The sequence below is a fragment of the Curcuma longa genome, chromosome 11 (genome assembly GCF_044706935.1).
Source record: "Curcuma longa cultivar G26 ecotype Majalengka, Jawa Barat chromosome 11, ITB_CL_G26_1.1, whole genome shotgun sequence".
Taxonomy (NCBI): Eukaryota; Viridiplantae; Streptophyta; class Magnoliopsida; order Zingiberales; family Zingiberaceae; genus Curcuma; species Curcuma longa.
Window position 1 is genome coordinate 18,396,860 of NC_133871.1, and position 27,643 is coordinate 18,424,502.

The following is a 27,643-nucleotide window of genomic DNA, read 5'->3' on the forward strand; positions in this document are numbered from 1 at the left end:
AATTCAGACATAATAACTTGGGGAATAATTACCCCATCAAGACATCTAACAAGACTGCCAGATGCTCGGGAGTGATTCTTGTTCACATAAATCAACTAGAACATATTCTGTACAAAATCTTTTTGAAGTTGCGGTGACAATGGCAACCTTCGACCACCTCTACGTGATGAACATGCGGAAGAAATAGTGTCTGTATATTTTTTTTTCCCTCTCCATCATTATTTTAAATACGATAACCAAGCCTCTGTTTTCAGAATTTACCAGATGAGTCTATCCTTCTTATCTAGATTTATATTATATTTTATAGCAACAATGGAAATGAAGATCTGAAAGGATGCATTAGCATTCCAAACGGAAGCCTACTAGGGCGGATTAGAATATACTTGTTTTTAATCGTGTCATAAAGATAAATTATAATATTTAAATGCAGTGGGACTTCTACAAGGATGTCCTATAGTTGATAAGGACAGATCTAAGAATTAAAGTTTGAATGGACTTTAGTGTAGCAAATTAACGAGGTAGACCAGACTTTGGACTTTGGAAAGGATGGACTTTAATAGATTAAGTAAAAAATTTACATATATTATAATAATAATAATTAGATTAAAAGCCGTACTGCTTAAGATCCGTCTCCGTCTATCGACAAAGAGAAGAGGGGGGAAATGGAAAAAAAATATAATCTCAAACGAGAACCAATTTATGTATCTACTGCCTGAAAATTGTGAAATCGTCTTTTGCTCAAGTAAATTGTCATTCCATTAAATAGTCCAATCCTATCTGTTGTAGTCAGCACAATCTGGTAGTTATCACCTTGAGAATAAAATATATAACTTTTTTTTCAACTTATTGGCATGTCATTTTTCATGATGCCATGTTTGCGTTCTTAGACTACAATATAGTAGTACATTTATCATTTTAAATTTACTACTCAAATGCATCTATAAATAGCAGCCATTTGAAGTAAACCTAATTTGGTGTTGTTTAGTTAAGATTATGTCCGACTTCCCCAAGTTTATGACTAATTAGAACAGAAATAACATGGGAAGAGTGTGTGTGACCTACGATGGTACAAAGTAAATAAATATAGATGACACAAGCATTGGTTAATGTGCATGTTAAATTGATAGCCGATACAAAAATAATGCAGGACAAGGCCCTTTGCTTTAACCTTTTAGATTGTTGTGAGGTTAACCACAGCAAGTATCATGATACGGTACGGCCATAGCAAATGGAGGCCAGGTACAGATTCTTTGCCCACTTGTCCTGCACGTCAAAATTGGAAATGTGGTGTCAACTGCTAACACACATCAATTTATGGACGACGAAGAATAAATAAATGTACCTTAACGTGAGCACTTGGAAATGCCGACGTCCGTAGGGTCTCCTGAGTCTCATCGCCAGGCTTCCTCTTGGGCACACTGAGGATGAGTGCAGCCTGATCCCAAGTGGCAGCCATAGAAGTAATGCGATATCCGGTGTCCCAACGCCTGTGGACGCCCTCGCTTGGATACAGGAAGTCTAACTCAACAACCTGCCCATGAGCCAGAACAATTTAACAAACAGTTCGTTGGGCCAAAGAACATGTTTTCACGGGAGCCAAAGAGAAAATTGGAATCCAAATAACAATGATAGAATAAACTTGGAGAGGTTTAATGCATTGAACATGTAAAGAACAATTTAACAGGACTCCCATTTTGCATTGCCCATTACTGATCAACTCAAGCGAAGGTATTCTACCTGTTCTGTAAAACCAGCATTGCGTGACATGACAATGCCCCATCTGCTGCCAGCTGTTGCCATGGATGTGACGTGGAATCCTTCTTTCCACTTCTTCCTTATCCATTTAAATGGAAAAGATTCGCTTACTTTGTAAGACTGTTGTGTGTATTGGGTGCCTGAGGAGTTGAATTGCAAACATAGTTAGAGATTATAGACGTTTACTAACCACCCCCTGAAACATATCTTTGATGGTAAACGGGTATTAAATTTAATAAGCTCAAGAATATGTCAGCTCAACCCCTAAAGAACAAAAGAAGAAACAATGGGTTCTAGAACTTTGATAATTTATGTCAACGGAAATCCTAAATCTCAAAGTTGGAAGATTATAGTGCAGGAGAAAGTCTTTCTAGAACCCACAGCAACTTAATATACGGAAGATGATGTAATTCTTTGAAGTTGTGATACACCTTTGTCATGTCTATTTACAAGTTCCTTTTATCTAAACTCCTTTCGATAAAGGTCCTTATTTATTTTGCTGGCTAACCATTTTTATTGGACTTGTAATAAATGAATGCTAATGAACATTTCTCTGGTGATGAAGATAGCATATTTAAAAATGTCCACAGAAGTTTGATATAAGATTTTTTTTATCAAGACTAACTAATATATATTTCTGCAAAAAATACTCAGAAAGAAAAATTAATTGTACATTGTATGCACAATGCCCATAAGCAATCATCTCTGATATGCAAACTCTGATAACAATCAAAAAAATTTTAAAAACTAATTAGCAATCAATAACTAGTTAAACCATCATGATGATAAAATTTGTCATTGTTATTTGTTAGTTTGTTGCTCTCCAACAATGCTGAGAAATCTAAGTGCAAAGAACTGAAAAAAATGCAAATGTTAATTAAGGCAAGACCAACCTTTTGACATGACTACGAGTGAACTTCCATTATTAGCACCAGCAAGTGAGGTGATATAGTAGTTTTTCTCCCATTGATCCATAATCCATTCCTGCATTACTTGTTAATCATAATAAATGACATCTTAAGTTATATCACATTCAAAATTTCACAATTTACCATATACCTTGTGAAGAAAAAATGGAGACAACTCATAAACTTGGGATGTGAAAGCAGTTCCAGCATCCATAATGAGGGCCCACAAGTTAGAACAAGATGCAACACAACTAATAAGGAGGCCATCTTCATTTCCTCTCTCCACATGTTGTGACAAACGTGCATCAGCTACATTATAGTGGTACCTAATTACAAGGTAAACTTTTTTATATAGATGCATAGTTAAACACTTCAATTCAAAACGAATACAAAACTGAACATGTAAGATAGAACATAGAACTAAAAAGAAAAAATAAAGAAGAGAAGACAGCAAGATTTGAGAAGACAAAATCATCACATATCAACCTTTGCACATAATGCTATATTTATAGTCTAAAACAAAAGATGAAAACATGGAGTCAGTAGCGAACTCCCAAGTCCCAACACCAAAAGGTATTTTGTACTACTCTCCCCCACCCATCTAGGAAGAACTTGACATTATTGAGCAAATTGAGGTGATGAGTAAGATGCAAACTTCCACCAACAAACATTGGTACGAAGCATTCTGCCACAATTACAGGAGGTTTGTGAAGTTTATATAAAACTTCGATGCAAAAGAAGAAAAAAAAATTCTTTTGAAAATTAAATTGGCCGAATAAAAAAAACTCACTCAAACTCTAATTTCAAAAAAAAATTCTAATTTTATTATTTCTATTTTAACGATTTCTAGTAAACCTAGTCAATTTTTCTAAGAATCTTACTTGACCAAGTTATTATAAATCCTAAGCCCCCATGACATAGTTCTAATCATTCAATAAATAATACAATTTTTATTCTCTTATATTTTCTTCTCCCTTGCAAAATCAGCAATTGAGACAAACAAATTTATCATGATGCTATGTCAAGTGGTACAGTTCAGCTACACTCTAAGTCCCCACCCTACATTGTCGTGTTCTCAGTTGTTCATCTACAAAGTTAGTGGACAGAGGCATGCAAACTCGTGAGATTATTGACTGAGACACATGAATTTGTTGTAGTGTTGCATCTCACTTGTTACCAATGAATTTAAGTGCCATCTTGTGCCAAGCTACAGAGCTTGTTAAAAACAATCCACCACCCATTATTCATATTTCTGCCTTTTTAATCAACCATGAGCTTTGATGATTTTAAGGATCAAGTGGGTGTGTGCAAATGCTGCAGATGGTGATAAAGCATATAGATGGTGAGGTGGCACTGGATATGAGTGGAGGTAAGACGATGAAGTGGTATAATCATTCCCATCACCCACGTGTAGAAATGGTCAGCGATGGAGAAATAGCTAGGAGGCTTATGGAAATAGATGCCTCAATGCAAGAAATAACAGGAATTGGTGGATGGGTTAGAAGTTGTGAACGACATGTGAGAGAAAGAACGCTGCAAACATTTGTAAGGTAGAGGAATTGAGACCATAGGAATCAATAGCAAAAAGAATGAGGGGATTAAAGAGAAATCACACCAAATGAAAATAATAATAAAAATAATAATAAAGAGGAAAGAAGCAGGGAGTGATCTAAAGAAGAAGAAAAATTAAACCATCAGGATCTATCAAAAACAACACCCAAACAGAAATAGAATATGAAAATAAATGAAGATAGTACTTACTATGGTAAAACACAAAAAACTATAAAAATATTTTTTACATAAGTGTATATATAAAAGCATTAAAAAAAAGGTAATCGTGTTTCCCATATTCAGTCAATAAACAGAACTAGATTGTTGACTATAGACATCAGTCATGTCTGATATCTGCATTGAGTCTCCATTCGGAGAGGCCTTGAAAAAGAACAACTAGGATCGAAGGCAATGAAATTATGCTTTATCAAAAAATTATTTGATTTATCTTCGTATGTACAACTTGAATGCCATTCTCTATCTTCATATCAAGCAATGTTCATTTGGAAAGTGATGGTAACAAGGAGGGCAACATAAACACAGCCATCAATGATTCCAAATTATCAACCTAACCACCAAAACTGAGTGTCCATAAAATGAAATTAGCTTATTACTTGGAACAAAAAATTTATTTTAAAATGTACCTTTGTTTCATCGGAAGCCTAGCATTATACACAGAAATCCACTGGGTGGCAGGTATGCCTAGGCGAATTTTCTTCTTCTGTTGATTCTCTTCTCCATCATCAATAGTCAATCTACCACGTTTTTGACCAACCTGACAAATAATTTAGTATGATTATTCATAAGTTCACTAGCAAATTCAGGTCAAAATGAAATAAGAGTAAAGAAATCACCTTTTGAGCGCCATCAATGCTAATTGGCCTAACTGCTGGATTTGGACTAATTAATCCATCGAACAAAGAAATAAGTTTTGAATAATTGGGTTCTTCATCAAACTTCATGTTAACCACAACCTCAAGAAATTGCTTGAATGCCGGAGGACAAAGGCAACATAATATCTCTGGAGATGTCGCCATTTTTTTCTTACATACTAGAAAAGATTTATTATCGCCCTGAAATGTCAAAAATTATATAGGAAAATATTCACTCTCCCATCCATAATAAACAGTCAAATATCGATAGAATTGTATTTCTTAAATTCAACAACCTGATATCCCTGCCATGCTAATCTTCCTCGATGAAGGAAAATTAGTGTGTAAGCAAGAGACTCCAGATCATCCCTCCTGCTTGCTGTTCTTCCTAGATGTGCATTAACACTAGCATATCTAACAGTTCCTCTGTAGCAAATAAGCCACCAATATAAACAATGGTATCCAAAGGAGAACAAAGAGGAAATTCCTATCATACCTAAACACATCAGGTCGTTGGTCATAATCAACGTGGACTCCACTACTAGCATCCATCCATCTAGTAGCTAAAAAAACATGAAAGCACAACAACTACTTAGAGGAAGCATAAATTAGACAAAAAGGATAAACTAGAATAGCTCGTTCAAAAGAAAAAAGTCTAAGAAAAACATAGGTATCACTTAATCATTGAAAATCACTCACCTAATCCAAGGTCAACAAGAAACAACTTTTTTTCTTGGGGTGTTGATGGTTGACCAAGCAGAAAATTTTCGGGCTTCACATCCCCATGGACGTATCTGAAAATGTGATTTTAATTAGTTCATATTTCTAAAGAGTTGTAAGGGAAAAGATCAAAAATATCTACCCTTTTGAATGCATGCTTTCAAGGATTGAGATGGATTCAACAGCAATACAGGCAACCATTTCTGAGGACATCCTGAGAAATTTCAGAACATTCAGTATTCATCCAAAAATTAATGGCACAGATTTGTCATTTTATAAGGAACTGGAGTGGACCAGTCTCGCTAATGCCACTAAGATATTTGCATACTTCCTTCTAAAAGTAAAAGTTTCAAAAACATCTGTTTTACAAATAATTCCAGTTCTAAAATGAATGATGAATAAACTTGAAAAATGAACCCAATTTCTTTATTATTCCAGAAAATGGCATATCAGATGCAAATAAAGAATGAACACTTTAAAATAAAATGATTGATAACATAAACAGATTAAGGTTTAAAATTCAATTTAATATTATTTCTCTTTGAATACAATTTCATTTTATTTCTACGTTTACCACCTGTGGTATGCCTAGTCTATTTTGCCTGGGCCATGTGTTACCAATAAAAGTGGCATCTCATCATTCTATTCACTCAAGCATTAATCAAGGTTCCTACTACCATTTCTGCTTTCATTGTTGCAAGATTGCTGACTGAAGCATACAACACTGTCAAACATTGGCAGTCACACAAATAATATCATGTGGTATTATATAAACAAAACGAAAATATAAAAGATTCAAAAAGATAATAATAAGATTATTAGATAATGCAAATTTGATATATATATATATATTGGAAATTTTATTGCTCATTTAAATTCAAAATGAAAGATCTTATTTATATTTGATAATATAATCATATTTTGAGATCAAATATAAAAAATCACAGAAGAAAAGAAAAACATTCAACTTAAATACTTGATTAATACACAAATCAAGGCATTTTATCAAATCTTGCAACAAAAATATTGGATATGATTAGAGAAGATCAATGCATAGCAAAATAATTACCAACAAATCCAATTTAAAAAATGAAAGAATTCAAGAAGGAAAATGTGGTCAATGAAGGTAGAAAATGCTGAAAATGCTGACAGAGCAATGTAATCACAGAGACCGTATACTCACGCTTGACCTGAAGAATTCCAGGCATCCCATAGACTAGGTCCCAGCATGTCCATTACCTGAATAGTCAAAGAAATCTGGCATTAAAGCGGCAAAAGCTTCTAGCACAGAGTTTTGTGCAGACCAAATCATGCAGCAACCAAAAATAGCTTAGCAGCCAACTCTCTGACTAGGAAGATGCCAAGAATGCACACAGAATAAAATGAAAGCCATACCATAATATAGTAGTCACCTTGCCGGCCTTTGTAATGTACCCTAGGCACTCCATAGCTGCCACCAAGAGCACTGAGAAAAAATGAGGTGTAAATCCCAATTATTTATGTAAGGCTATACTGCTAGCAATAGAACTTATCCCTCCGTTAGAATTTATGTAAGATTTACGCTGCGAGGCTGCTAGCAATACCAGATTCTAGAAATCATGTTTAATTATGTTAAATTGAAATTCTCTTCACTTTTTCCTTATTCCTTAAATATTAAACCCTAATTGATCCAAATTATCTACCTACATAACTAATTAGTCATCTTTGAACAGGATGATACCATATTATTCCTAATTTTATATATTATAGCTACACTTACTACTCTTTCATATTGTGATTCTTTTTATTTTTTTATAGTAACTCCACATGTCTGTACGTTTATCTTTCATGTGTTTTGTCAAACAACAACCTAACAAACCTAAGAGGCACCGAGAAATTAATAACTCCAAAAAGTTCATTTCCATTGTCAAGTTTATAATATTTTTGGTTTAACATCTCCTTCTCATTGACTAATAGAACCAGGAATCTTAAATTCACAACAGCAAAGATTCTTCTCAATTCAGCTTAATTATCCTCTCACTTCTTTATTCAGAATTATTGAAGGCGCATTTCATATATTCAGGTTTAGCTCCACTTCTCTTAAAACTTTTAGTTTTAAACATTTTTCTCTACGAGGCAAAAAAAATGAAAAGAAGTGAGAGCTAAACCTGTAAAAGAGGGTAGAAAAACAAACCTGTAAACTTGCCATTCATAAGGAGGGCCATAGTTGCAGCCTTTACTAGTTCGATGTTCAAATTTGATTGCGACCTATTTGCAAAGGCATGCACTAAATTAGAGACAACCATCAATATGGAAACAATGTAGATTAGCAAAATAACTTTTTATCTCAAGCTCATTTAGGTCATCATTGGCCTTATATAAAATTCAACCTTACAAAAAGAAAGCAGAAAATACGACACAAAGCAATACCTCCATAGCGTTAAGACCTGATCGCTCAATGCCTCCAGAGACTCTTCGACCAACAAAAACCTGACCAAATCCACCCTTCCCAAGCTTTCTCTCAACCTTATATATAGGTGAACCACCAACTTGGACCTGAAATTATGTCCAAATATGAATACCCTTTACTTTCACATTCACGAACTAGAAAGGATATCAGGGAAGAAAACTAACAAGATCAATAATGATAAGCAAACATGAACATGCAGAAGCATCATGTACAAGATGATTTTGGATGGTGGTAATTTAGGGAATTGAACTAATAGAACAATAAATTGTGAATTAAGAAATTACATGACCTAGGTTTGATTAAAGGTGGATATACTGACAAGTGGATAGTAACGTAACCTTGGAATAAAAGCCTATAGTAGAACATTCAAAACATGAAAAAATAAGCTGGCATACGAACTTAGAATTAATTCTAGGAAAAGATCATGTTCACTACCTAATGGACACTGAAGCATCAAGCTAAGAAGATGACAAGCAACGCAACAAACAGTGCAAACGTGCGAGAAGATATATCCACTAAAAAAGTAACTTGTTGTGTAAGCATGACATAAAAGGAGAATCAAGGACAATAACAAGTGAAAACAACAGGAAAATCAGCTTCTGGGAAAAACTTAAACATACATTTGTGAATGTCTAATGGAAGAATAATTTACAGGAGATTTTACTTGAAAAAGATAAATTTAAATAAAGTAAAGCAATTATTTAGCTATATTGAACTGCAAAGTTAGGTTAACCGTGAAGAGAAGTATATTAGGAGTTCAATACTGTACCAGAAAGGATAGACTAATTAAGGATATATCAGAGTAACTAGTGATGAAGTAACAATAAGAAAGGCATAAAAGAATTACACAATCATGTGAGAAATTAAGATGCTAGATTAGTAAAATATCATGCTGAATCAAGAAGGGGCTGAAGCATATCAAGTAGGAGATTGTCATTATAATCTCTTTCATCTAATGCATCTAAACTGAAGGCACCACAGTATTTCTTTTTTTATCAAATATTGTCAAGGATGATAAATCATTAAATTTCCAGAGGCATCCAAATTACAGAATTAAAGTTCAATATGCTTGCTTGGCCCTGAGGATATTATGTGCAATCTTCAAGATATTAAGATGTTGCTAACATGTTCACTAAAATATAGACACCAGATTACAGCATAACACCATATCAAATGACCTATTGATGCTATGGGCATTCCTACAAGATGTTGTGATGTTTAATAGAAGTTTGACTATATGACAAAATCAAAATCAATACTTCAATTTGGATGGATGTGTATATCAACAAGACAACATGATATAATGGCATTGGAGCAGATCGGAAGGAGATGACAGAGGACTTTTGGCCCTTGAGGGGGCAGAGTTGAGGGAACTAGCAGTTGGAGGAGGAATCAGATGAAAAGTGGATACCAAGAAGGAGGAAGTTCATGATCTACAGTTAGCCCCCATGAACCAACAGCATAATGGATTGAAGTCATTACCATTCGATAAAATTAATATTCACTACATATTTTTATGACCAACATAAGACATAGGAATAAAACCTCATAGAGACAATGAAAAAACAAAGAAAATAGATAATCAGGCAAGAATTAAGAAGCTAGAATAGTAAAATATATATCGAGGCAAATCCCATAGGAGATTATCATGATTAACAAAGGGCAATATGCATTAAACCACAATGAATAACAACATGGAAGGCAAGAAAGGTGAACCTTTTCAGGGAATGGAGTGGTGTTCCCTTCTTCTTCCTGTCCTGCAACCCTATTGGCGCTCAATCCACCACTATCATCACCCATCGTTTCCTTCTCTTTCACTTCTTCTGCTAGTCTCGCAGTCCCTTTTCCTTTCGTCTCCTCTTCCAATACGACCACCCCCTTGAACTGATCCCCCTCCTTCCCCTCCTCCTCCTCCTCCTCAATGAAGACCAACCTACCTGTGGCAGATCTTACTCTCTTCCTCCCCCTAGGCGCAGACGCCGGGGCCCTACTCCTTCCGCGCCTACTTCCGCCAGCAGCGTCCCCGGCAGGCCCGGGATTGTTATGCTTGGCCGCGGTCCGCGCTCTGGTGTTCCGCGAAGGACGATCTACAGGCGACAGCGTTGGAGCACGGCCCCCACGACGCGCCCCTCTCCGCAAGACTGGCATTCTTCACCCATGCAATCGCGCCACGGCGACCTCAATCCGACCATTATCCCTTAATTTCGTTCCGATTTCCTACCCATTCCGACCCTCGAATCTTCAGATACACCAAAGCCGACCCTGGAAACAGCTGGCGATCGGCAGATTCTCCTCCGGTCGTCGGGGTTTCGATGCGATCAAGCCGAGGCGGAAGGAAACAGCTCTAAGAGGAGGAAAATAATCACTCCCTTCTTGGCGATCGGTCGATGGAGGCTCGATCAGGGAAGATCAAGGTCGGGAAATTCGAGGAAGCGTCTGCGAAGGGAATAATGCATATAAATAATATTCATAAATAAAAAAAAATCTTTTTATCAAAAAAATAAATAAATAAATTTATATTATTAAATTTATTAATCAACTAAATAAATTTTAAAATATAAAAACTCAAACAATCTGAATCAAATTAAATTCGTAAAAAGAAATTAAGTTGATAGTTTAATTTATTTTAAATATGATTTGAATTTATTTGATTATCTTATTAAATAAATTTAAATAATATAAAATTTGTCTCGTTTATCCTAATTTAAGTTTGATTGAAATTGGAAATTGAGGTATTTCAAAGAGAATTCATGCAGTTCGTTGGCTTTGCAGATGCATGGCTGCCTTGGCATCGTCAATCAAGGCATGCAGGCGGGCTCTGTATCAACCGCCACCTTTCAAAAGAGCCATAGTATCTAATGTTGCATGCATGGTGAAAAAACAAAGGCAAATATTCTAACAGGCAATAAGTCGATCTTCTGTCAGTAATGATATAAACAGTAGATAATTCACACATAAATCATAGTAGTATCATATTCTAAAGTTTGATGAACCGATTTATTCTGATGGTCGATGAAAAATTTTCGTGGAGATCGGATCGATCATTTCAGAGATTGAGTCAATGCGACTGACTAAGATTATCATTTTTTTTTAAGTCTGATGAAAGTTATTTGTTTACTAATCATAAGTAACACATTAAAAAAAATAATTATTAATAATAAAATCTTAAGATATTTTTAAAAAACATTAAATAAAGTAGATTTGGGAACTTATCCATATAATAAATCAGAAAGAGGTGGGTTATTGGGTCAATTGCATGCCCATTGTCTAGCGAGATGCCATGATCTTCCCGCCCCCAACCTCCCGCCGCCTCTCCTCCCTCTTCCGGCGCGCCACTTCCCTCCTCCACTTCCTCCAACTCCACTCGCTCCTCCTCAAAACTGCCTTCGACCACCACCCTTCCGTCGCTTCCAAGCTCGTCACCTCGATCTGCCTCTTCTCCCTCCCCCACGCCCGCTCCCTCCTCTCCGGCCTCTCCTTCCCTCCCCCTGTCTTCATCTGGAACACTCTCATCCGGGCATACGACGACTCCGAATCCCCCCAAGAAGCCATCCGCATCTTCTCCACCCTCAGACGAGTCGACGTCGTGCACCCCAATCACATTACCTATCCGTTTGTTCTCAGGGCCTGCGCCCGCGCTTCTTTGCATCGAGTCGGAGAGATGGTTCATGGCTTGATCATAAAGGCGGGTTTTTTGGATGATTCTTATGTGGGGAATACGCTATTGCACATGTATGGTTGTTGCGGGTTGTTGGAATGTGCTCACCAGGTGTTTGATGGAATGAGTGTTAGAGATGTTGTGTCGTGGACTTCCATGATCCAAGGGTGTCTTTCTTGGTAGGTAAGCTTTTGAAGCATTCATTTGTTTTTCCGTTCAATGACCTTAAAGTGCGCACTTATTTCACATTATGATTTACATGTTAATGGCACTTCATGCATGCATCTCTGTGCCTAAGCTGTGAATCCTGGATAGGTATTACTTATTGGCTACACACTCTGAATTGAGTATAAGTAGATGAACATTAGGTATAGGTTCTCTATGAATCAAATCCTTGCAGACAAATATGCAACTGAATAAGTGACTGGAGAATATATTATAAGTTGAGGATAAGCACGGAGTGGTACCTTTATGAAGATTGTAATGCTTTCTTTGAAATTCCTCCCTGTTTCTTAGCTCTTCGATGTCCTTGTTGTTTTGTCTTCACATTTTGTTATAGGTTTCCCTTTCATAATGGTGAAGTGATGCACGAGACAACTTCTCCAGTCTATTGACTAGTATTGTCTTGCCTTCATAATTATTCGAGTTGAGCATTTCCTGCCCCTTCCCTTCCTTTATCTCTTTTTTTTTCTTTCCTCACTGTTCTTAATAACATCATTGAAGAATACTGGACTCTTAATCTGGAATCAGTTTGGAATTAGCCATTATTCTCTTTTGCTTTTTGTAATGGCCTTATCAAGCATATACAAATGCATAAATAATGCTCTGGTGGAGCTGTCAACCTTGATAGGATATGCATATTGATCCATCGTAAGTATCATAACTCATTTTCTTGTGGGTAGATAAAGCTCTAGGCGCACCCAACAATGAGTAAAATGTGAATTATCAGCACTTTCTTGAGTGGATGATGTGAACAATTGTTATCTGGTCCTTTAAATATCTCTTTTTGCTAAATCTTTTGGCTCCTTTGTTGTTGTGTGGAATCCTACAAACACCTACATATATCTAGTCACTTCAATTATGGCATTTAACATACTCTTCACAGCAAATTAAGATTATATTGTTCTTTGCCTGTCTCTTATGAAGGAGAAATACTGTTTGGCACGTTTTATTGATTTATTATTATTTTCTGCGTACCTTATTATTGTTCCTGACATGTGATACCTGTAAAGCTTCAGTCATGTTTTTTTGCTTATCCTTATGCAGTTTACATTTATTGCATAGCAAGTTCTGATGCTTGACTTCCTTCTCTTTTTTTGCCTCCCACAGTGGCCATCCTCCCGAAGCCCTAAGGGTGTTTTTGGAAATGAAAAGAGTGAATGTTAAGCCCAACTCAGTTACTTTATTAAACCTTCTCTCTGCTTCTAGCTATCTTGGCAGCCCACGTATAGGACAGCTTATTCATTCCTACATTATAGTTAACAATGTGAAATTGGATGTTGCTTTAGGAGCTGCTCTAGTTGGCATGTATGCTAAATGTGGGTTGTTAGAGGAGGCTTACCAAGTTTTCAAATCTATGGAAAAGCAGGACCTTCAATCATGGACAATTATGATCTCGGGATTTGTAGATCATGGCCAATGGAAAAGAGCAATCAACCTCTTCTCACAGATGGAAGCTAGTGGTTTTAGACCAGACAGTACGATATTCTCCATCATTCTATGTGCTTGCAGTCATCTTGGTATGGTTGACGAAGGCCAGAAGATGTTTGCCAGAATGGTAGAAGAGTTCCATATTACACCGACCATCGAGCATTATGGTTGCATGGTTGATTTGTTCGGCCGTGCAGGTTTATTGGAAACTGCTTACGCATTCATCAAAAACATGCCCATCATTCCAAACAATGTCATCTTGAGATCCTTTCTTGGGGCTTGTCGAGAAAATGGCAAATTTATAGGCATCGACGAAGACTTCATGAGGATTCTGCTGGAAAAGGAGCCTGGCTTAGGATCAAACTACGTGATTGCTGCCAACATGTCGGCATTGTCAGGTAAATGGAACGATGTCGAGAAGATGAGAAGCAACATCTCAAAGAAGGGTTTAAGGAAGGTTCGCGCTTGCAGTTGGGTGGAAGGGAGTGTAGAACTTCCCGATCGACAACTAATGCAAAGTCCCGGATGAGGATGTTAATATTCGAGGGATTTCTGTGCTGAAGCTGTACTCAAAATTGCATCACTGATTGGGATCAAGATCTTCATTACAAATTTTGTAAAGGTTTTTTTGGTGCTTGGCTTTGGATGAAGAGCAATTTTATCAAGCAGGCAAAAAGGGCAAGGTCCCTTTTTTGAGCAGTCGTAGAAATGGAAATTGTGTGTTGGAGGACTGAAACAGATATCTAAGAGAGGCTTGCTAGTCAGCAAGTGACAAATTAAATGTTCAATATTTCTTCAGAGAATTTCAAAGAGAGAATTAATGACTGCTATCTCCGAGCTATCAGAAAATTTTAACATACTGTGCCTGTGTTCTTATAGACTCCTCAATCATTATCCTCTTGAATTTAAGAAAAGCATTGTCCTAATTATATTAGCAACTTGCTCGTGATCTTGTAAAACTCGGGCATAATTTTGTTTTACTTTAATCGATCTCTTATGTCAGTGAAATTTAACATCAAATATATATGTATATATCTCTTCTTTTGATGAAATATTATATTTGTGGCTAGAGCAATTGTCTGCATGTGAATCTCTCATATGTAAAACAAGTCAGCCTACGTCTATCATTATCATTACTAGTGTTGAATATTCTGCCCACATGATTGATAAAATAATCACCTATTATTTTTTGAAGCAAACAAAAATTTTAGATCCTAAAGAAAAATAACAATAACAAGTATATATATATATATATATATATATATATATATATATAATACAAGTCGAAGTATGTGAAATAATATAGTTGACATTTTTAAATTTTATTTAATTATAGCCTCTTTAGAGTCATGAATATAGCTATTGGTATATTTTAGACTTGTTTAAGATTAAGGTTGTAAATTGAGTTTTGTTCTTCTCATAAAAAGAAGGTTGCAAATTAAGCAGCTTAATAAAAACTAATGAACAAGAAACAAACAATTTAATTATTTTTTTCCCAAAAAAAAAAGTGTAACAAGAGAAATAGGATGATCAAAGGCGCAGATCCAAACTCACGCTCTCCTTGGCAGTTGGAATCAGTTGGAAGCTGAGTTGGGTTTTGGGAGATGCAGACGAAGTAGAAGCCGCGGCAGCAGTTAAACTACTACAAGCATTGGCAATGCCATGGCGTCCTTCGCTTCTCGACTCCGCTCGATCTCCGCCTCTTATCATCCATGGCACCGCCGGCGTCAGCGAGTCCACGTGGGTCACGCCCCCGTGAGAGCGCCAGATCCCCGGCATCGGGCTGGCGCTGATGGGCTGGCCCACCGCGCTGAATCCGCCAAAGAAGCTAGTTGCATGGTGGTGCCACGGAGGAGGTTGCGGAGGAGCGGGGTACTGGTGGTGATAGTTGAAGAGGCCGTAGACGTGGTGGCGGCCGTCGATGACCAGAGGGCCGTGGTGGGCCTGGAGGTGAGCCCGCTTCGCGTTCTGGCGCTCGCGCTTGTGGGCATTTTGGTGCCCGCCAAGGGCTTGCGAGGTCGGGAATTGCCGGCAGCAGTAGTGGCATTCGAACTTGCGAGCGCTCTCGCCGTTGGCGGACGTGGCGGCGGCGGAGTTGGTGATGTGGTCTTTATTGGCGTCTTCTTCGGCGTTCTGGTGGTGAGGGACTTCGATGCCGAAAAGGCGGATGGCTGAGGCGTTGCCGGCGCCTCCGGCGTGTTTTGGTGCGGCCGGGCGGATGAAGGGAAGCTGGGCGAAGGAATCGACCGTGCTCATGAAGTCGCGCGCCTCGCGCTCGCTCATCTTGTTGGTCGCTGCTCGTACTGTTCGTTGAATTGCCTCTGTGGGTTTGAACTCCTAATAAGAGGGAAACGTTACAGAAAGATCTATATCTTTTCGCTGCCCTTTAACTCTGTTGATCCAAATTCTTTCAACCCCGAGGTTCCATATCTCCCTTTTGACAGTAGCTTGGAGGATGATGGAAGGGATGAGGTATGTTATCTACTAAGAGTGAGGTATAGAGAGAGAGGAATATGGACAAACGAAGCAGACCCCATCTGTTGAGAGCAGTACTGACTCTGGATGCAGCAGTTGTTTGCTGATGCTGGTGGTGGAGTGACTGAGCTGGTCTGGTGGCCGGTGGGGGAGCTGGCTTTTGGCCTGTCAAACAACAACCAAGTACCACAGCAACAACACCATCACCTCGCCATGGGTCAATCTGCTCAGTCTGTTATCAATTTTCTACTTTACGAGTTTGGCTTTCATGCATGTGTAAGAAGCAGCACAGGTAGCAGTAGAGGAGGAGTAGACAAGTACGTGACTGGTTCTGCTTCTCTCCTTCACACACAGTATGTGATACTACATCGGGTGCTTCCTTTTTTATAGCTGTAGCCTCTTCATACCTGGTGGCTGGATGCTGCAGAGCAAAGAAAGTGGTCCTGGAGAAATAAGAAGGTACGTGGAGGTTCTTGATTCAAGTCTGTACAATTTATTTACCTACCTACATGCTCATTCAAGTCTGTATTTGCTATTTGGTATTTATCTTTACCTAGCTGTTGTTTTTAAATGACATGAATTTATCTTTACCCCCCTACATGATATATTTTTTTTCTTCTCTGATATTTGCTGCTCATACTTCAACGAAATTCTTCTTCATTGAGCTAAAACTTTAGTAGATGCACCATAAATTAGTCATTAACAGCCACTATAAGTTTGTCACCAAAGAAGTATCAAAATATTGCAAAGGTGTGTTTTACAGAAGTTAACAGGTAGTTTTAACATGCAGGTAGATATGATCAATTCTGTACAATTTGAAATTAATGTTTAGTCTAGCAAAGGAACCTCCTAGTCATTGTCAAGGAAAAGGACCAGCATTGGCATTGTCCCCAAAAATCTCTTTTTTATAGGTATAATGTCCATGAAATTTACTTCTTTGCATTGGCGTGAGCCATAAAAGCCAAATTGTGTACATATGACCAAGTAAGGTTGATGTTATAAGGTTCATTCCTTGTTCTTGTAGTATATAGAAATTTTCTGCTCATCCAGTTGTCCAGTTGTGTAGGCTTCTGTACATGTGGCTAAAATTAGTAGTTCTATGATCTGAATAAGACATCAGTGGATGTGCATGAGACCCTTCATATAAACAATAAAACAGGACCATGGTAAAATATTTTTAGCCGTATGTACAATGTGTGTGTGTGTGTGTATTAACCATTGCAAAAAATGTTAAAAGTCATTTTATCATTTTGAAATTTACTCTAGCAATCTGACATCAAAAGCATTTGATGATTAATATTAAGTTGATTCTGTTTCTCAATCCTTAATAGAATCCAAAGGAAACTAAAACTTTTAATAGGATCTTTTCGTTATCCTGTGACTGCAAAATATATATATTAACTGGCCATGGGATTCTTGCCATTGTAGTATAATTAAGGGAAAATAAGGGAAAGATCAACTTCTTGCTCTTCGGTGCAAAAGGTAGTTTGTATGATGAATCTTGTTCCCTCCAGTAGTAATATAGCAACTTTATTGATGCAGTGCCAAAATCATACCTTTAAATCATTCATAAGATAAGATCTAAACAAAATTGATGAAGCAAAGGAGATCTCATGAAGATAAAATCAAACTGTTGCAATATATGGGGCTCTAACTTTCTGTTTAAACTCCATCAAACTTTTTTTCGTAAAATAAAAATTAGATTATTCCAATAATAAATCTAATTGACTTTTTCTAAAAACCAAGTAGCTATCAACAATTATCCTACTATTAATTTTTTTAAAAAATGTAAAAACTATAAAAATTTAAATGACGTAGAAAAATTTGAGCTTTTCAACAATTTTAAATAGGATTTGAAATTTCTAATTGCATTATTCTCCTCCATTGAGGAGAACCTGAGTCCAAACAGGTAAGTTGTCGACTCCTCTTCTTGATTCGTAGCTTCCATGCATAGAGAACAAGTCTGTCACTATTTTTTTTAAACAATGTTCCCTCATTATTCTTCTCCTTTGAACGTCTCTTCTAATAGGCAAGAAATTGATGTACTTTGCTCCTCTGAGTTTGTTATATGACAAGAATGTTGCCCAACCCTTCATTGAAATCATGGGAATGGGGCATGAATGTTGTAATGGTGATGATGAATCTACATAGCTTATAACAAAGTCCATATACAAAGATAAATGTTTGAATTAGTTTTGACAAATTAGTATATCCTCTGATTTAAAAATTAAGCTTATGTTATAAAAGAATTCAAATCCATGAAGGTAATATGAAAGTTTATTTATATAATCATTTATTCAATACAAAGTCATGTGGAGGCACGACGAAGGTGATTGGAGAGGAGAGACTCATGGTCAGGAGGTTCATCAGCGAGATTGTAAGGAATAGTTGCGACGACAAGTGTAGTTTAGCACAATAAGAAGAAGAGGGTGGTTGAACAGAAGCAACCATAACGGTGGGCTACTAGTGGAGATGATGGTGATAAAGAAGATGAATGCAAAGTGAAGCACTAATAAGAATAGAGGAATAATGGTGCCTTGCTAAGAGAGAAAAATGGGACAGTGGTGGAATAGTGTTGAACAGAACAGTCGAGATGACTGGGAGCAAGCGGTTAAAAGAACAGAACTATGATGATCATAGAGTGAGGTATAGAATTGAACTTTTTATATTTGTTTTGATACCATTTGACCCAACATTTAAATCAAACCCTCAAATACCCCAAAAGATTGGAATGAAATTGATAAAGTAAAGAGATAAATATCTCATTGAAGTTTATTGATTAAAACTGTTATAATACATGGGATCCTAATATCTTTCTATTATTCTTAAAAACTTTAGTTGATTTTTTTTCCCTGAAAATTAAACAGCCATTAAACATTATTCCATTATTTTAACATTTAGACAATTTTAAACTTTTTAATAATTTTAACTAGAATTAAAATATATATATATAACTGTGATATTTATCTTTGTGGTATTGTGCTAAATCTCCCTCTCCCTTCCCCTTTCTTTCTTTCCCTCTATGTCTATGTATCTTTATAGAAGAAAAGAGGTTGCTTTAATCATGCATGCCAGACACATTCTGTGATTGTTTCCTCTTACTGCCATGCTTCATTTTTATGTTCTCTTCTCCCTCATTTTGCACTTGCAATGGTCCTGTGAAGTGGACACAACACAGTAACCATAAATCCACTGAAGTCATCTCTGACCTATTCATCCCATACATAAAAGAACCCTATAGTAATTACAAACTAAAATTATGTTTTAATTACCTACTGACACATTATAACCATGCATAATTCTGGTATTCTTGCAAGCTTATTTTGCATAATTCCAACTATGTACTCAATTGGATCACCTACTCATTGTCTTTAATAGTGGGCCAGAGATGTACTTGTTTTGTCCCCTGGGAAATCTGCTTAATCATAGCAATTGGAAGGGTTTAATAAGCCAAGGTTCTCGGATAATTATGTGTTTATACGATATATGCATGCAATGCAAAAGCCAGCTCGGTGAGCTTAAAGGAACTAAAGACATGTCCCCTAATAATTCCAATTCATACACGCTCCTGATGTGCATGACTACTATGAGAATATTTCACATCTTAAACTGAATCAATTTGGGGTCCATCTGATAGATCTTGCCTAGCATCTTTGTTTCAGGTGATTAATTACACGTTTTATAATTGTCATTCAATTCTTTCCTCTTCTTCCTTTCTTCTCTCAAGCAAATGCTGTTTATGTTTGAAAATATCAAACTAAGATGCACTAATTGCAGATAGCATGACCATTTAATATGGAGAGGACTTGGAAACTTGCCAAGAGTTGTGGCTGCAGAGAGGAGAACTATTCACTTTTAACTACAGAAGCTTGATCTATCGAGGCCAATCGGAGCAGAACGCGTATGATGGACACTGACATTTGAATCAATTATTGAACTGCTTTGAACAAGAGGATGTTTTTTGTGCATGATAAACCACCATCAATGCCACCAGAACTGGGTCTGCTCATTAATACTCACTTTGGTGGTCTTCTCAAGGCATGAAGCGATTGTGCTGTCGGCAGAAAGATTTAATCCTAGGACCACTATGGATGGAGTATGATCTCTAAGCTAAAGTTCCCTTCAACCAAATAAATTGCAGTTGTCTTCTGAGTGAAGCCAAAAAAGAAAGGAAAGCGATTGTGGTGGTGGCTCTTTTCTCATGTGCTATGAATGCCCATGAGGGGATGTGGGGACTTGGCTTCAAAATGTTAGGCCTCCTCATTTAAGTTGATTGTGTAGCTCTTGTCATTTTCCACTCTCCAACTCTATTGCGATTATCCTTGGTCTTTCCTAGTTTCTCCTCCTAGCTAGTTTATGTGCCCAAGTTTAGTGATGTGAGTTGTGATTAGCTTGATTAAATTATTCTAATTGTCCATATATCCTACCTAGTAGGAGGTAAGCAGGATCCCATGTGAGGCACAAACTGTCTAATTAAGAAAACCACAGAGAAGAGGGCCTGCTTGCATGTATACTTAGTATGCAAGATAGCTCCTCCACTGGACCACCCTCATATTCACATGTAGATGATATCTACCTTTCACTTTTACAAACCTTGGATGCTGTGGAAATTAAGATAGACCAGCATTGAGGGGTTCATTGATGATAGGGAGGTTTAACTAATGCTATAGGGAAATGTCAGCAGTACATGGATCAAGACCACCTACACAACCAAGTCACTATCCTATTAAATCGAATTAGACTGCCCATTTGCAACTGTTGCTTTAGCTGATTATTACATCTTGCTGCTTGACAGAATTACTCAGTGGGGGAGGGATCACACCATTTTCAGGAGTATTATATATATTTAAATTAAATTGCTCAACATGTAAGTTTTTTTTTTTTTACAATTCCACTTTTTATATGATCATATCTACCTCAGATCTAAAGCATCAATGAGTACGGTGGTCCTTCACAAAAAAAAAAAATCTCAATCTCTCCACTGGAATACTTATCTACTTATCCACTTTCACCTCACGTATGTTCTTTCTCTTGTTTAGGATCCATCATAAATAGAAAGTGGCAAACTAATAAAGCCACGTACCTGCAGCATCTAGAGAGGAAGTCTTAGAAAGAGTCGCTATTTGCATTAATTTTTCTAGTGTTGGCTTGTGTGTGATCATGATCATCGTCAGTATCAGTCTGCATCGGTGCCACCGATCTCTCTTTGTTGCCCTTAATTTATTGGCGTTTGCTCGAGATTTCTATTGATGGTCGAGTAGACCTGCAGCATTGATGCCGAGGACAGGGACTAAATTAGTGCAGCACTAGGTCACAGGTAAGACACGCTGGTACTGAAATAGCCACAGTTGTATAAATGCCATGAGAATTCAACTGTAACATGCCATGATCAGGTAGAACATGATCAAAATGGATCTAGGAATCGGTGTGTGATATAATTGATTTTATTTGAAGTCCATTCTCAGTCGCTGTTCATGCTCGGCAAATTCTGAGACGTGTCGAGGTACGTGAATTGAATCTCGTGCCCAGCAAGGACCACAAAGAGGACCACTATGGCTCAATCCTTTCTGCAGTATGGGAGAGATAAGTGGACTATGGAGCCCACTCTAAATCCACACCGGCCCAAATACATAAATGGCCCATTTATGAGGTGTAGATTCTAGAGCCCATTAGCCCATATGCATGAATAAATTTGTGCTTTAAGTTACTGGATTCGGTTTGTTGTGTGAATGAAGTTCATGAGCAACAACAGACTTTCTTAACGAACTTATTTAGAAATCATCATGAATCCAAAATTAATTCTTTGAGTTTGGATAAAAAAAAAATAGTAGTTGTATAAGACAATTCGCGTCCATTTCGATGCTTAGTTGGCTATTGTCAATGCAAAAACAAGGTTGTTCGTTGCTTCTCCTCGATATTCACGTATAATTATTATAGATCACGACGGCAATTGAGGCAAGGCGATGCTTTTAAGATCTCGATCACCAGCAACGTCCTAAGCTCTTCCTGGATCGCAGAAATTAAATGATCGATTAGCTAAGTTTTGATCAGGACCAGTAATGGGCGGCATCGCGACGTTGGTCGGCGTGAAACGAGTCGGCGATTCCATGCCGCCGGAGGAGTGGGACGACACCATGCCGCTCCCCGGCGACATCGTCCAGGGCGTCGCCGGCGACGACCAGGAGCAGCGCCTCGCTGCTTACTCCGCCGCCAGGACTCGGTCGGAGGTCAGCAACTTGCTGAGCCGGCTCAGCCGCCGGTCCGGCTCTGTCTGGGTCAAGGTCCAGCGAGGCGGCGTCACGCTCGAGCTCCGCGCCCGCGTAACCTCCTACCGCGGCAGCAATCTCTATCGCCGGTACACCGTCATGGCTGCCGGCGACGATCGCCATGTCGCCGTGCTCGGGGATATCACGCCTCAACGATGCACCGAGCTCCAAGGTGAGAGAACCTGAAGCCATTAAAACACTCCAAATTGAAAAGAAAAAAAAAAATCATAAATTCCATCTTTCTGAAACAGAAATGAGCAGAAGTGTCGTGAACATGGACAGCATCAGCAGCGCGTTCGACAGGAAGAAAAACATCGGCTACGACTGGAAGAAGAAGACGGCCATCTACTTGCCGGATCGCAACGCCACCCTCTTGAGTTCCATCCTATTTAAGCCCTTCACCACGGACCGTTCCGTGGATGCCATCACGAGGAGAGCCATGGCCTGGTTCTCTGCCGCCGTCTCCTCCGGCGCGCCACTCGTCTTCGTCAACGTGCAAACAGAGCTGTTTCAGAGTACTTCTACATTTCCGAGCAGACACAACCAGCAGACCTCTAAGTCTTCGTCGCTGCCGGTCAAGAAACTGCCAGCCGTCCGCCTCTGGTTTATGCCGGGAACCCACGAGATCCCAGTCCTCCTCTCGCCGGAGGAAGGAGAGACCAGGTTCGGACTCGACATTAAGAGAACAGAGGAGGTAAAATTATCATAACAACTCGCATACAATACATATATTTAGTTGAAATTATAATTTTATTTTACTAATTTTGTTAAAGTGAAAAAAAGGAAAATAAACTATAGAGGATAAAACCAAATTTTCTCGTGAAATCAAACCCTATTAACTTGGCGCGCAGGGCTTCATCTACATCAGCTCGGTGTCCAGAGGCTCCGCCGCTTACCGCGCGGGGCTGCACAGCCTCTGCGACGAAGCGAGCAAGAGCAGGAATTTGGTGGTGATTTCTCGGTTGGAAGGGAGAGGAATCATCCCGGCGGAGGCGTCGCCCGAAGGTCTCATCCGGTGCTGCGACCAGGCGGGCATCAAGGCGGCGCTTGCCACTGCCATACGAGAGCTGGAGGAGGTTCGCCTCCATGTCATGGCTTGGCCTAACCACGGGCCTTGTTCGGCCAACTGCAAGATGGATGCTGGTCATGGAGTGCTGCTGCCACCTGCTGTCACTTCTTTTACCCAAAATCTTGACGCAAAAGCTTGATCCCGATCGATTGTAAACATCCGTGAGCGCGATATAATTGATCACTGTACACATCTCTCGAGTGATTTATGTCGACCTACCAATGAACTCAGTTGTTGGTTGGAACTTGACTCATCAAGTGTTCGATAAATCAATTTGCACAAACGATTAGATTGCAACTTAATCATCCCTAGTTTGGAACCTTGAAACCTTTCTAAGTTCTAATCGGAGATCATCAATCAGGAGTTAAATTAAGAAAGGTCACTGATACACCTACAAAAGCACCCTAATGATACAGCAGACGCATGCATGTACCATAATACTAACTCACTCTCCTCTCCACCAATCTCCTACAACCATTGATCATCTTCATTAAAACACACACACACACACACAAGGAACCTTTCCGTGGAAAGACATGGAAGATGGACATGCAACAAAGGCTAGACGACAAGAAGCAGATATTATTATAGTGAATCAGCAATATACTCTTCGGTTGTATGGATTTGTGGTCCATTCCATACCAATTCTATTGTAAATTCACTAGTCTGGAGCTGGGCCCTAGAATATATTGTTGCAGCAGAAGGAGAAATGTTTAGGATCTTTGCCATTCTGCTGCCAGTCACATTCATCCAATGATTATTCAACTGGGTTTGGTTTCCATTATTTGAAATGCTAGCAGAGTGAATGCAGCCGCTGCAGTGGTCCAAAAGCGAGCAACCCAGTGAATGGAAGCGACCATTTGCGTTTGAGGTTCAGTTTTGCCAGTGAAGGCTCTTTTAGACGAGCCGCATGATTGTGCATATTTAGCTCTGTTAACTGGAGAGAACATGATGTACTAGAAGTTTCGATCTCAATGGTTACAACAGTGCACCCCCAACCTGAAGAAATTTACAAAGCCATTCGTAATAGAACTATAGTTGTTTATTGCTTAACCCACTTAAACACTATTTAGCACCCAAAAGCGAGAGGATTAAGATAGATAATGCTATTTTTAGGGGTTATATTTTGAGAAAACGTTGAGATTGGGAAAAGGAGCGATTTGAGTCGAGGCGGGTGGTTTCATACACCGGAAGCTCGTCCGTCCGCCCGCCGCCGCCGCCGCCGCCGCTTCCTCTTCCCGTCGCCGTTAAATTCTCCAACTCGAACAGATCGGAGCTCGAATCGCTCATCTCCTCCTCTTCCTCCTCCATCCCCCTCAGTAGCTCCTCCACCCTCCTCCGCGCTTCCAATGCCGCCCCCGATAGCCGCCGCGACGACGTATTCGGCTCGTAGACGCTCTTCTGGCCGCACGGCTGAAGGCCTTCGTCGACAATCACGCTCACCGGGTAGAACCTCACCGTCCGCTTGCCCTCCTCCGCCGCCGCTCTCTCCCTAGTCGAGGGCTTCTTGATCAGGCACGACCGCGAGTGGGACGACGCCGTGGAGCAGGCGGAGTCGTCGCATCCGCCTGCGCCGGTGGCGGAGGAGGACGGCGACTGCTTTCGCGGCGTCCCTGATACTGCAGATAATAGAGACCCGAGGAAGCCGGCGAGACGGGCACCTGGAGACGCCGGCGTTGCCGATCTGGAACCTCTCATGTCGCGGAGCTTGCCGCGGATCGAACCGGACTTCTTTTTCTTCTTCTCGCCTTCCTCTGCCAGCGGCGGCGGACGAGGTGCGGAGCGGAGCGGGGCCACGCCGGTGCGGATCGGCCGGAGACGGGTCACCACCGAGTCGGGATCCGAAGAGGAGGAGAAGCCTCCGTAGCTGGAGATATCGGAGGAGCTAGATGTGGAGATAGGCGGCAGAGTTCGGCAGCGGCTGGAAACCCTTTGGTTCGCTGCCTCCGCGGGAGGCCGAAGAGTCGTAGGAAGTCGATTTGGGATGCCTACGGGAGCGCAGCAGCGATCGTGGGCGGATCCATTCCGGAAGGCAGCAGAGTTGCCGTCGGACTCGTCGATGGAGCGGTAGATGGCGTCGAGGAGGGTGGAGGAGAAGGATGGATTCTGGTAACCGCCTTGGTTGTTACCCCTCGCCCACCGCTCTCCCATTCCTTGTTTAAAGTCAGTCCTTGTCTCTCCAGGGGCCAGGAAACAACGAAGGGACTTGACGAAGGAGGAGGAAGGAGGAAGGAGGAGAGGAAAGGTCGGCAGTAAGCGAGCGGTATCGGTTCAGTCGCGCACAGCACGCCTTTTTGAGGCGAGTTCACGCGCGAGTACATGCTGACGTGGATTTTCCCCTTATTTCTCCAATCTCCACGTGCCTGGCCCGGGTCGATGGGGTCCGTCGGATTCGTGATGAACGGCTTCCGTCACGCAATCGAAGTACAATTAATGATCCCTTCTAATCTTTGCAAACCGGCCTTTTTTTTTTTTTTTAAAGAGAAGGTTCAAACTAGTTCTTTGTTTTTTTTATTGAATGATTTCTAAACTGCTAGAAATGTCAGTAAATAAATTTATTTATATCATTTTATGAAACTGCATACATAAATAACATCAGTAATGGAACTACAGGGGACCATTGACATGTCGCGATCAAACATAGTATGAACATAATTATTGCGTCTATTTACTCTTAAAATAGTAGCCTCTTCCGGAACAAACTCGGTCGTGCACTATCACATAATCTAAGATCAACTGTCAATTTCAAATAATATTCTCTTTGTAACCTAGTAATAGATCTAGATAGGCTTTAATTGCGTTCTACTTTGTGCAATATAAATTCTTCCAAAACTATTAAGCTAAACAAAATATGTCATGTTTGGTAGTCGTTTAGTGGGAAACCATTGGTCGTAGATGACTAAATTAATTGAAGCACATATGGGAGCATAAAGGTGTGATGCACTAATCATTTGCCCCCGTGGAACCTATAGTGAGCTTTAAGAGTATAGGATGGTCCTCGGGAATTAAGTTCTTAATTGGAGAAGGGGAAGCTTCTGAGACCCTGGAGCATGCTGTCTTCGCTAGATTTAATATACGAGATAGGGACGTGAGAGTGTGGGAAGATGGAACATGGTGGTTTAGAAAAAGAAAAGTTTTCATGCCTGATCACAATCGTGCACCAAGATAGCTTTGTTCAAGCACCCTCCAAAGTTGCTTCGCTTATTATTATTCTGAGTGCCTTTCTTATGAGCAGTAGATTCTCATCAGTAATAATTAGTTCTCGGAACAAGGATCGGAAGGTGTTTGTGGTAACTAATGTCCAAAGTACCAACATGTACAGTTGGACATCTCGTGCCTTGGGCCCTTGTTAATTGCTGGCGCTCAGTCGTTCACCCTGATTTGCATGCCGACATAAGCAACAGCTCCATCATTTTGGTCGGATTAGAGTACAGTATAAGCTGGAATTCATGGGTGGGCACGGACGAGGACGCGCTTCACAGTTTTTCACTACTAATGAGGCCTCTTTCTTAGCATTCCGTGGGAAGCCAAGCAAAAGCCTTCATTGCTGCAGCTGGTCCCGGGAACTGGGACCTCCTCTTTAACCTCGACACCATAATATCTGGTGCATAGAATGAGAAGTGACGGGCGATGTGGAAGAAAGAAAAAGGAGCCACCTCTCACAGTCTGTATCTTTTCTTTCCCCTCGTTGAACTAAAGCAGAGTGTCGTGGGATCTGAGACGTGGAGAAAGAGCTAGAGAGAGGGAGAGAAAGGCGAGACGACAGTAGAGCAGGGGGACAGGATTTAAAAAAAAAAAAAAACTAAGACGATCCCGCAGAGTAGGAGGAGCAGAGGGAAGGATGAAGGGGACAGCGCATATCTTCTTTTCCCTTCTTTTACAGTCCTTTTGTCCTTCGCTCTAGGAGGTCCTTGATCGAGGATCCTTGCCGTTCGATCCGACCCGTTTGTGGTCGTTCACTGGCCCACACTTCATTCGCGGCTTTAGTGAAAGGCAAGGCATATGATGGAGAATCCGATGGGAAACAGATCCGAGGCGGGGGAGGGATCGAATCGACCAGGTGGTGGTGGCTTTCGACACGAAGATCGGAATGATGGGAAGCAGAGCCAGCCCCTGACACATGCCGGCACGCGTGAGCTCCGACCCACGTGCATTCCTCTTTCACTTTTCTTTACCATGATTTGTTCTGTCCCTCCTTTTATCTCTCCCGACGACGCGTCGCCTTCGACCCCAACCGTAAATGGGTTTCTTTCCCGTGCATGAGACCCGT

At 39.8% G+C, this 27,643-nt stretch overlaps 5 protein-coding genes across 5 annotated transcripts; 2 read left to right on the top strand and 3 right to left on the bottom strand.

The window, feature by feature from the left end:
* Positions 1–886: 886 nt before the first annotated feature.
* LOC141838172 (casein kinase 1-like protein HD16) lies at positions 887–10,667 on the bottom strand. The gene is made up of 16 exons (XM_074725576.1): positions 9,972–10,667; positions 8,216–8,341; positions 7,980–8,053; positions 7,202–7,271; positions 6,990–7,045; positions 5,949–6,020; positions 5,786–5,880; positions 5,583–5,649; positions 5,383–5,512; positions 5,069–5,287; positions 4,859–4,989; positions 2,815–2,989; positions 2,649–2,739; positions 1,738–1,895; positions 1,343–1,531; positions 887–1,263 (listed from the first exon to the last, which is right to left on the bottom strand). The coding sequence occupies exons 1-16, from the start codon at positions 10,401–10,403 to the stop codon at positions 1,204–1,206; spliced, it is 2,145 nt and encodes a 714-aa protein (XP_074581677.1). The 5' UTR covers positions 10,404–10,667; the 3' UTR covers positions 887–1,203.
* Positions 10,668–11,535: 868 nt separating this feature from the next.
* LOC141838173 (pentatricopeptide repeat-containing protein At5g66520-like) lies at positions 11,536–14,167 on the top strand. Its single transcript, XM_074725577.1, has 2 exons — positions 11,536–12,092; positions 13,243–14,167. The coding sequence occupies exons 1-2, from the start codon at positions 11,536–11,538 to the stop codon at positions 14,090–14,092; spliced, it is 1,407 nt and encodes a 468-aa protein (XP_074581678.1). The 3' UTR covers positions 14,093–14,167.
* Positions 14,168–15,066: 899 nt separating this feature from the next.
* Positions 15,067–16,373, bottom strand: LOC141842296 (uncharacterized). The gene has a single exon (XM_074730507.1). The coding sequence runs from the start codon at positions 15,844–15,846 to the stop codon at positions 15,094–15,096; it is 753 nt and encodes a 250-aa protein (XP_074586608.1). The 5' UTR covers positions 15,847–16,373; the 3' UTR covers positions 15,067–15,093.
* Positions 16,374–22,097: 5,724 nt separating this feature from the next.
* Positions 22,098–23,512, top strand: LOC141838124 (uncharacterized). Its single transcript, XM_074725522.1, has 3 exons — positions 22,098–22,476; positions 22,556–22,998; positions 23,156–23,512. Exons 1-3 carry the CDS (start codon positions 22,098–22,100, stop codon positions 23,510–23,512), a joined length of 1,179 nt encoding a protein of 392 aa, XP_074581623.1.
* Positions 23,513–24,492: 980 nt separating this feature from the next.
* On the bottom strand, positions 24,493–25,524 carry LOC141842096 (protein BIG GRAIN 1-like). Its single transcript, XM_074730311.1, has one exon. The coding sequence runs from the start codon at positions 25,522–25,524 to the stop codon at positions 24,493–24,495; it is 1,032 nt and encodes a 343-aa protein (XP_074586412.1).
* Positions 25,525–27,643: the final 2,119 nt, after the last annotated feature.

Coding starts and splice junctions, on each gene's coding strand:
- LOC141838172 (XM_074725576.1), bottom strand. CDS start 10,403: ATGCCAGTCTTGCGGAGAGGGGCGCGTCGTGGGGGCCGTGCTCCAACG. Junction 8,054..8,215: donor CAGGTCTTAACGCTATGGAG/GTATTGCTTTGT, acceptor CTTTGCAAATAG/GTCGCAATCAAATTTGAACA. Junction 2,990..4,858: donor AGGCTTCCGATGAAACAAAG/GTACATTTTAAA, acceptor CCTTGTAATTAG/GTACCACTATAATGTAGCTG.
- LOC141838173 (XM_074725577.1), top strand. CDS start 11,536: ATGATCTTCCCGCCCCCAACCTCCCGCCGCCTCTCCTCCCTCTTCCGG. Junction 12,093..13,242: donor ATCCAAGGGTGTCTTTCTTG/GTAGGTAAGCTT, acceptor TGCCTCCCACAG/TGGCCATCCTCCCGAAGCCC.
- LOC141842296 (XM_074730507.1), bottom strand. CDS start 15,846: ATGAGCGAGCGCGAGGCGCGCGACTTCATGAGCACGGTCGATTCCTTC.
- LOC141838124 (XM_074725522.1), top strand. CDS start 22,098: ATGGGCGGCATCGCGACGTTGGTCGGCGTGAAACGAGTCGGCGATTCC. Junction 22,477..22,555: donor ACGATGCACCGAGCTCCAAG/GTGAGAGAACCT, acceptor TTTCTGAAACAG/AAATGAGCAGAAGTGTCGTG. Junction 22,999..23,155: donor ACATTAAGAGAACAGAGGAG/GTAAAATTATCA, acceptor CTTGGCGCGCAG/GGCTTCATCTACATCAGCTC.
- LOC141842096 (XM_074730311.1), bottom strand. CDS start 25,524: ATGGGAGAGCGGTGGGCGAGGGGTAACAACCAAGGCGGTTACCAGAAT.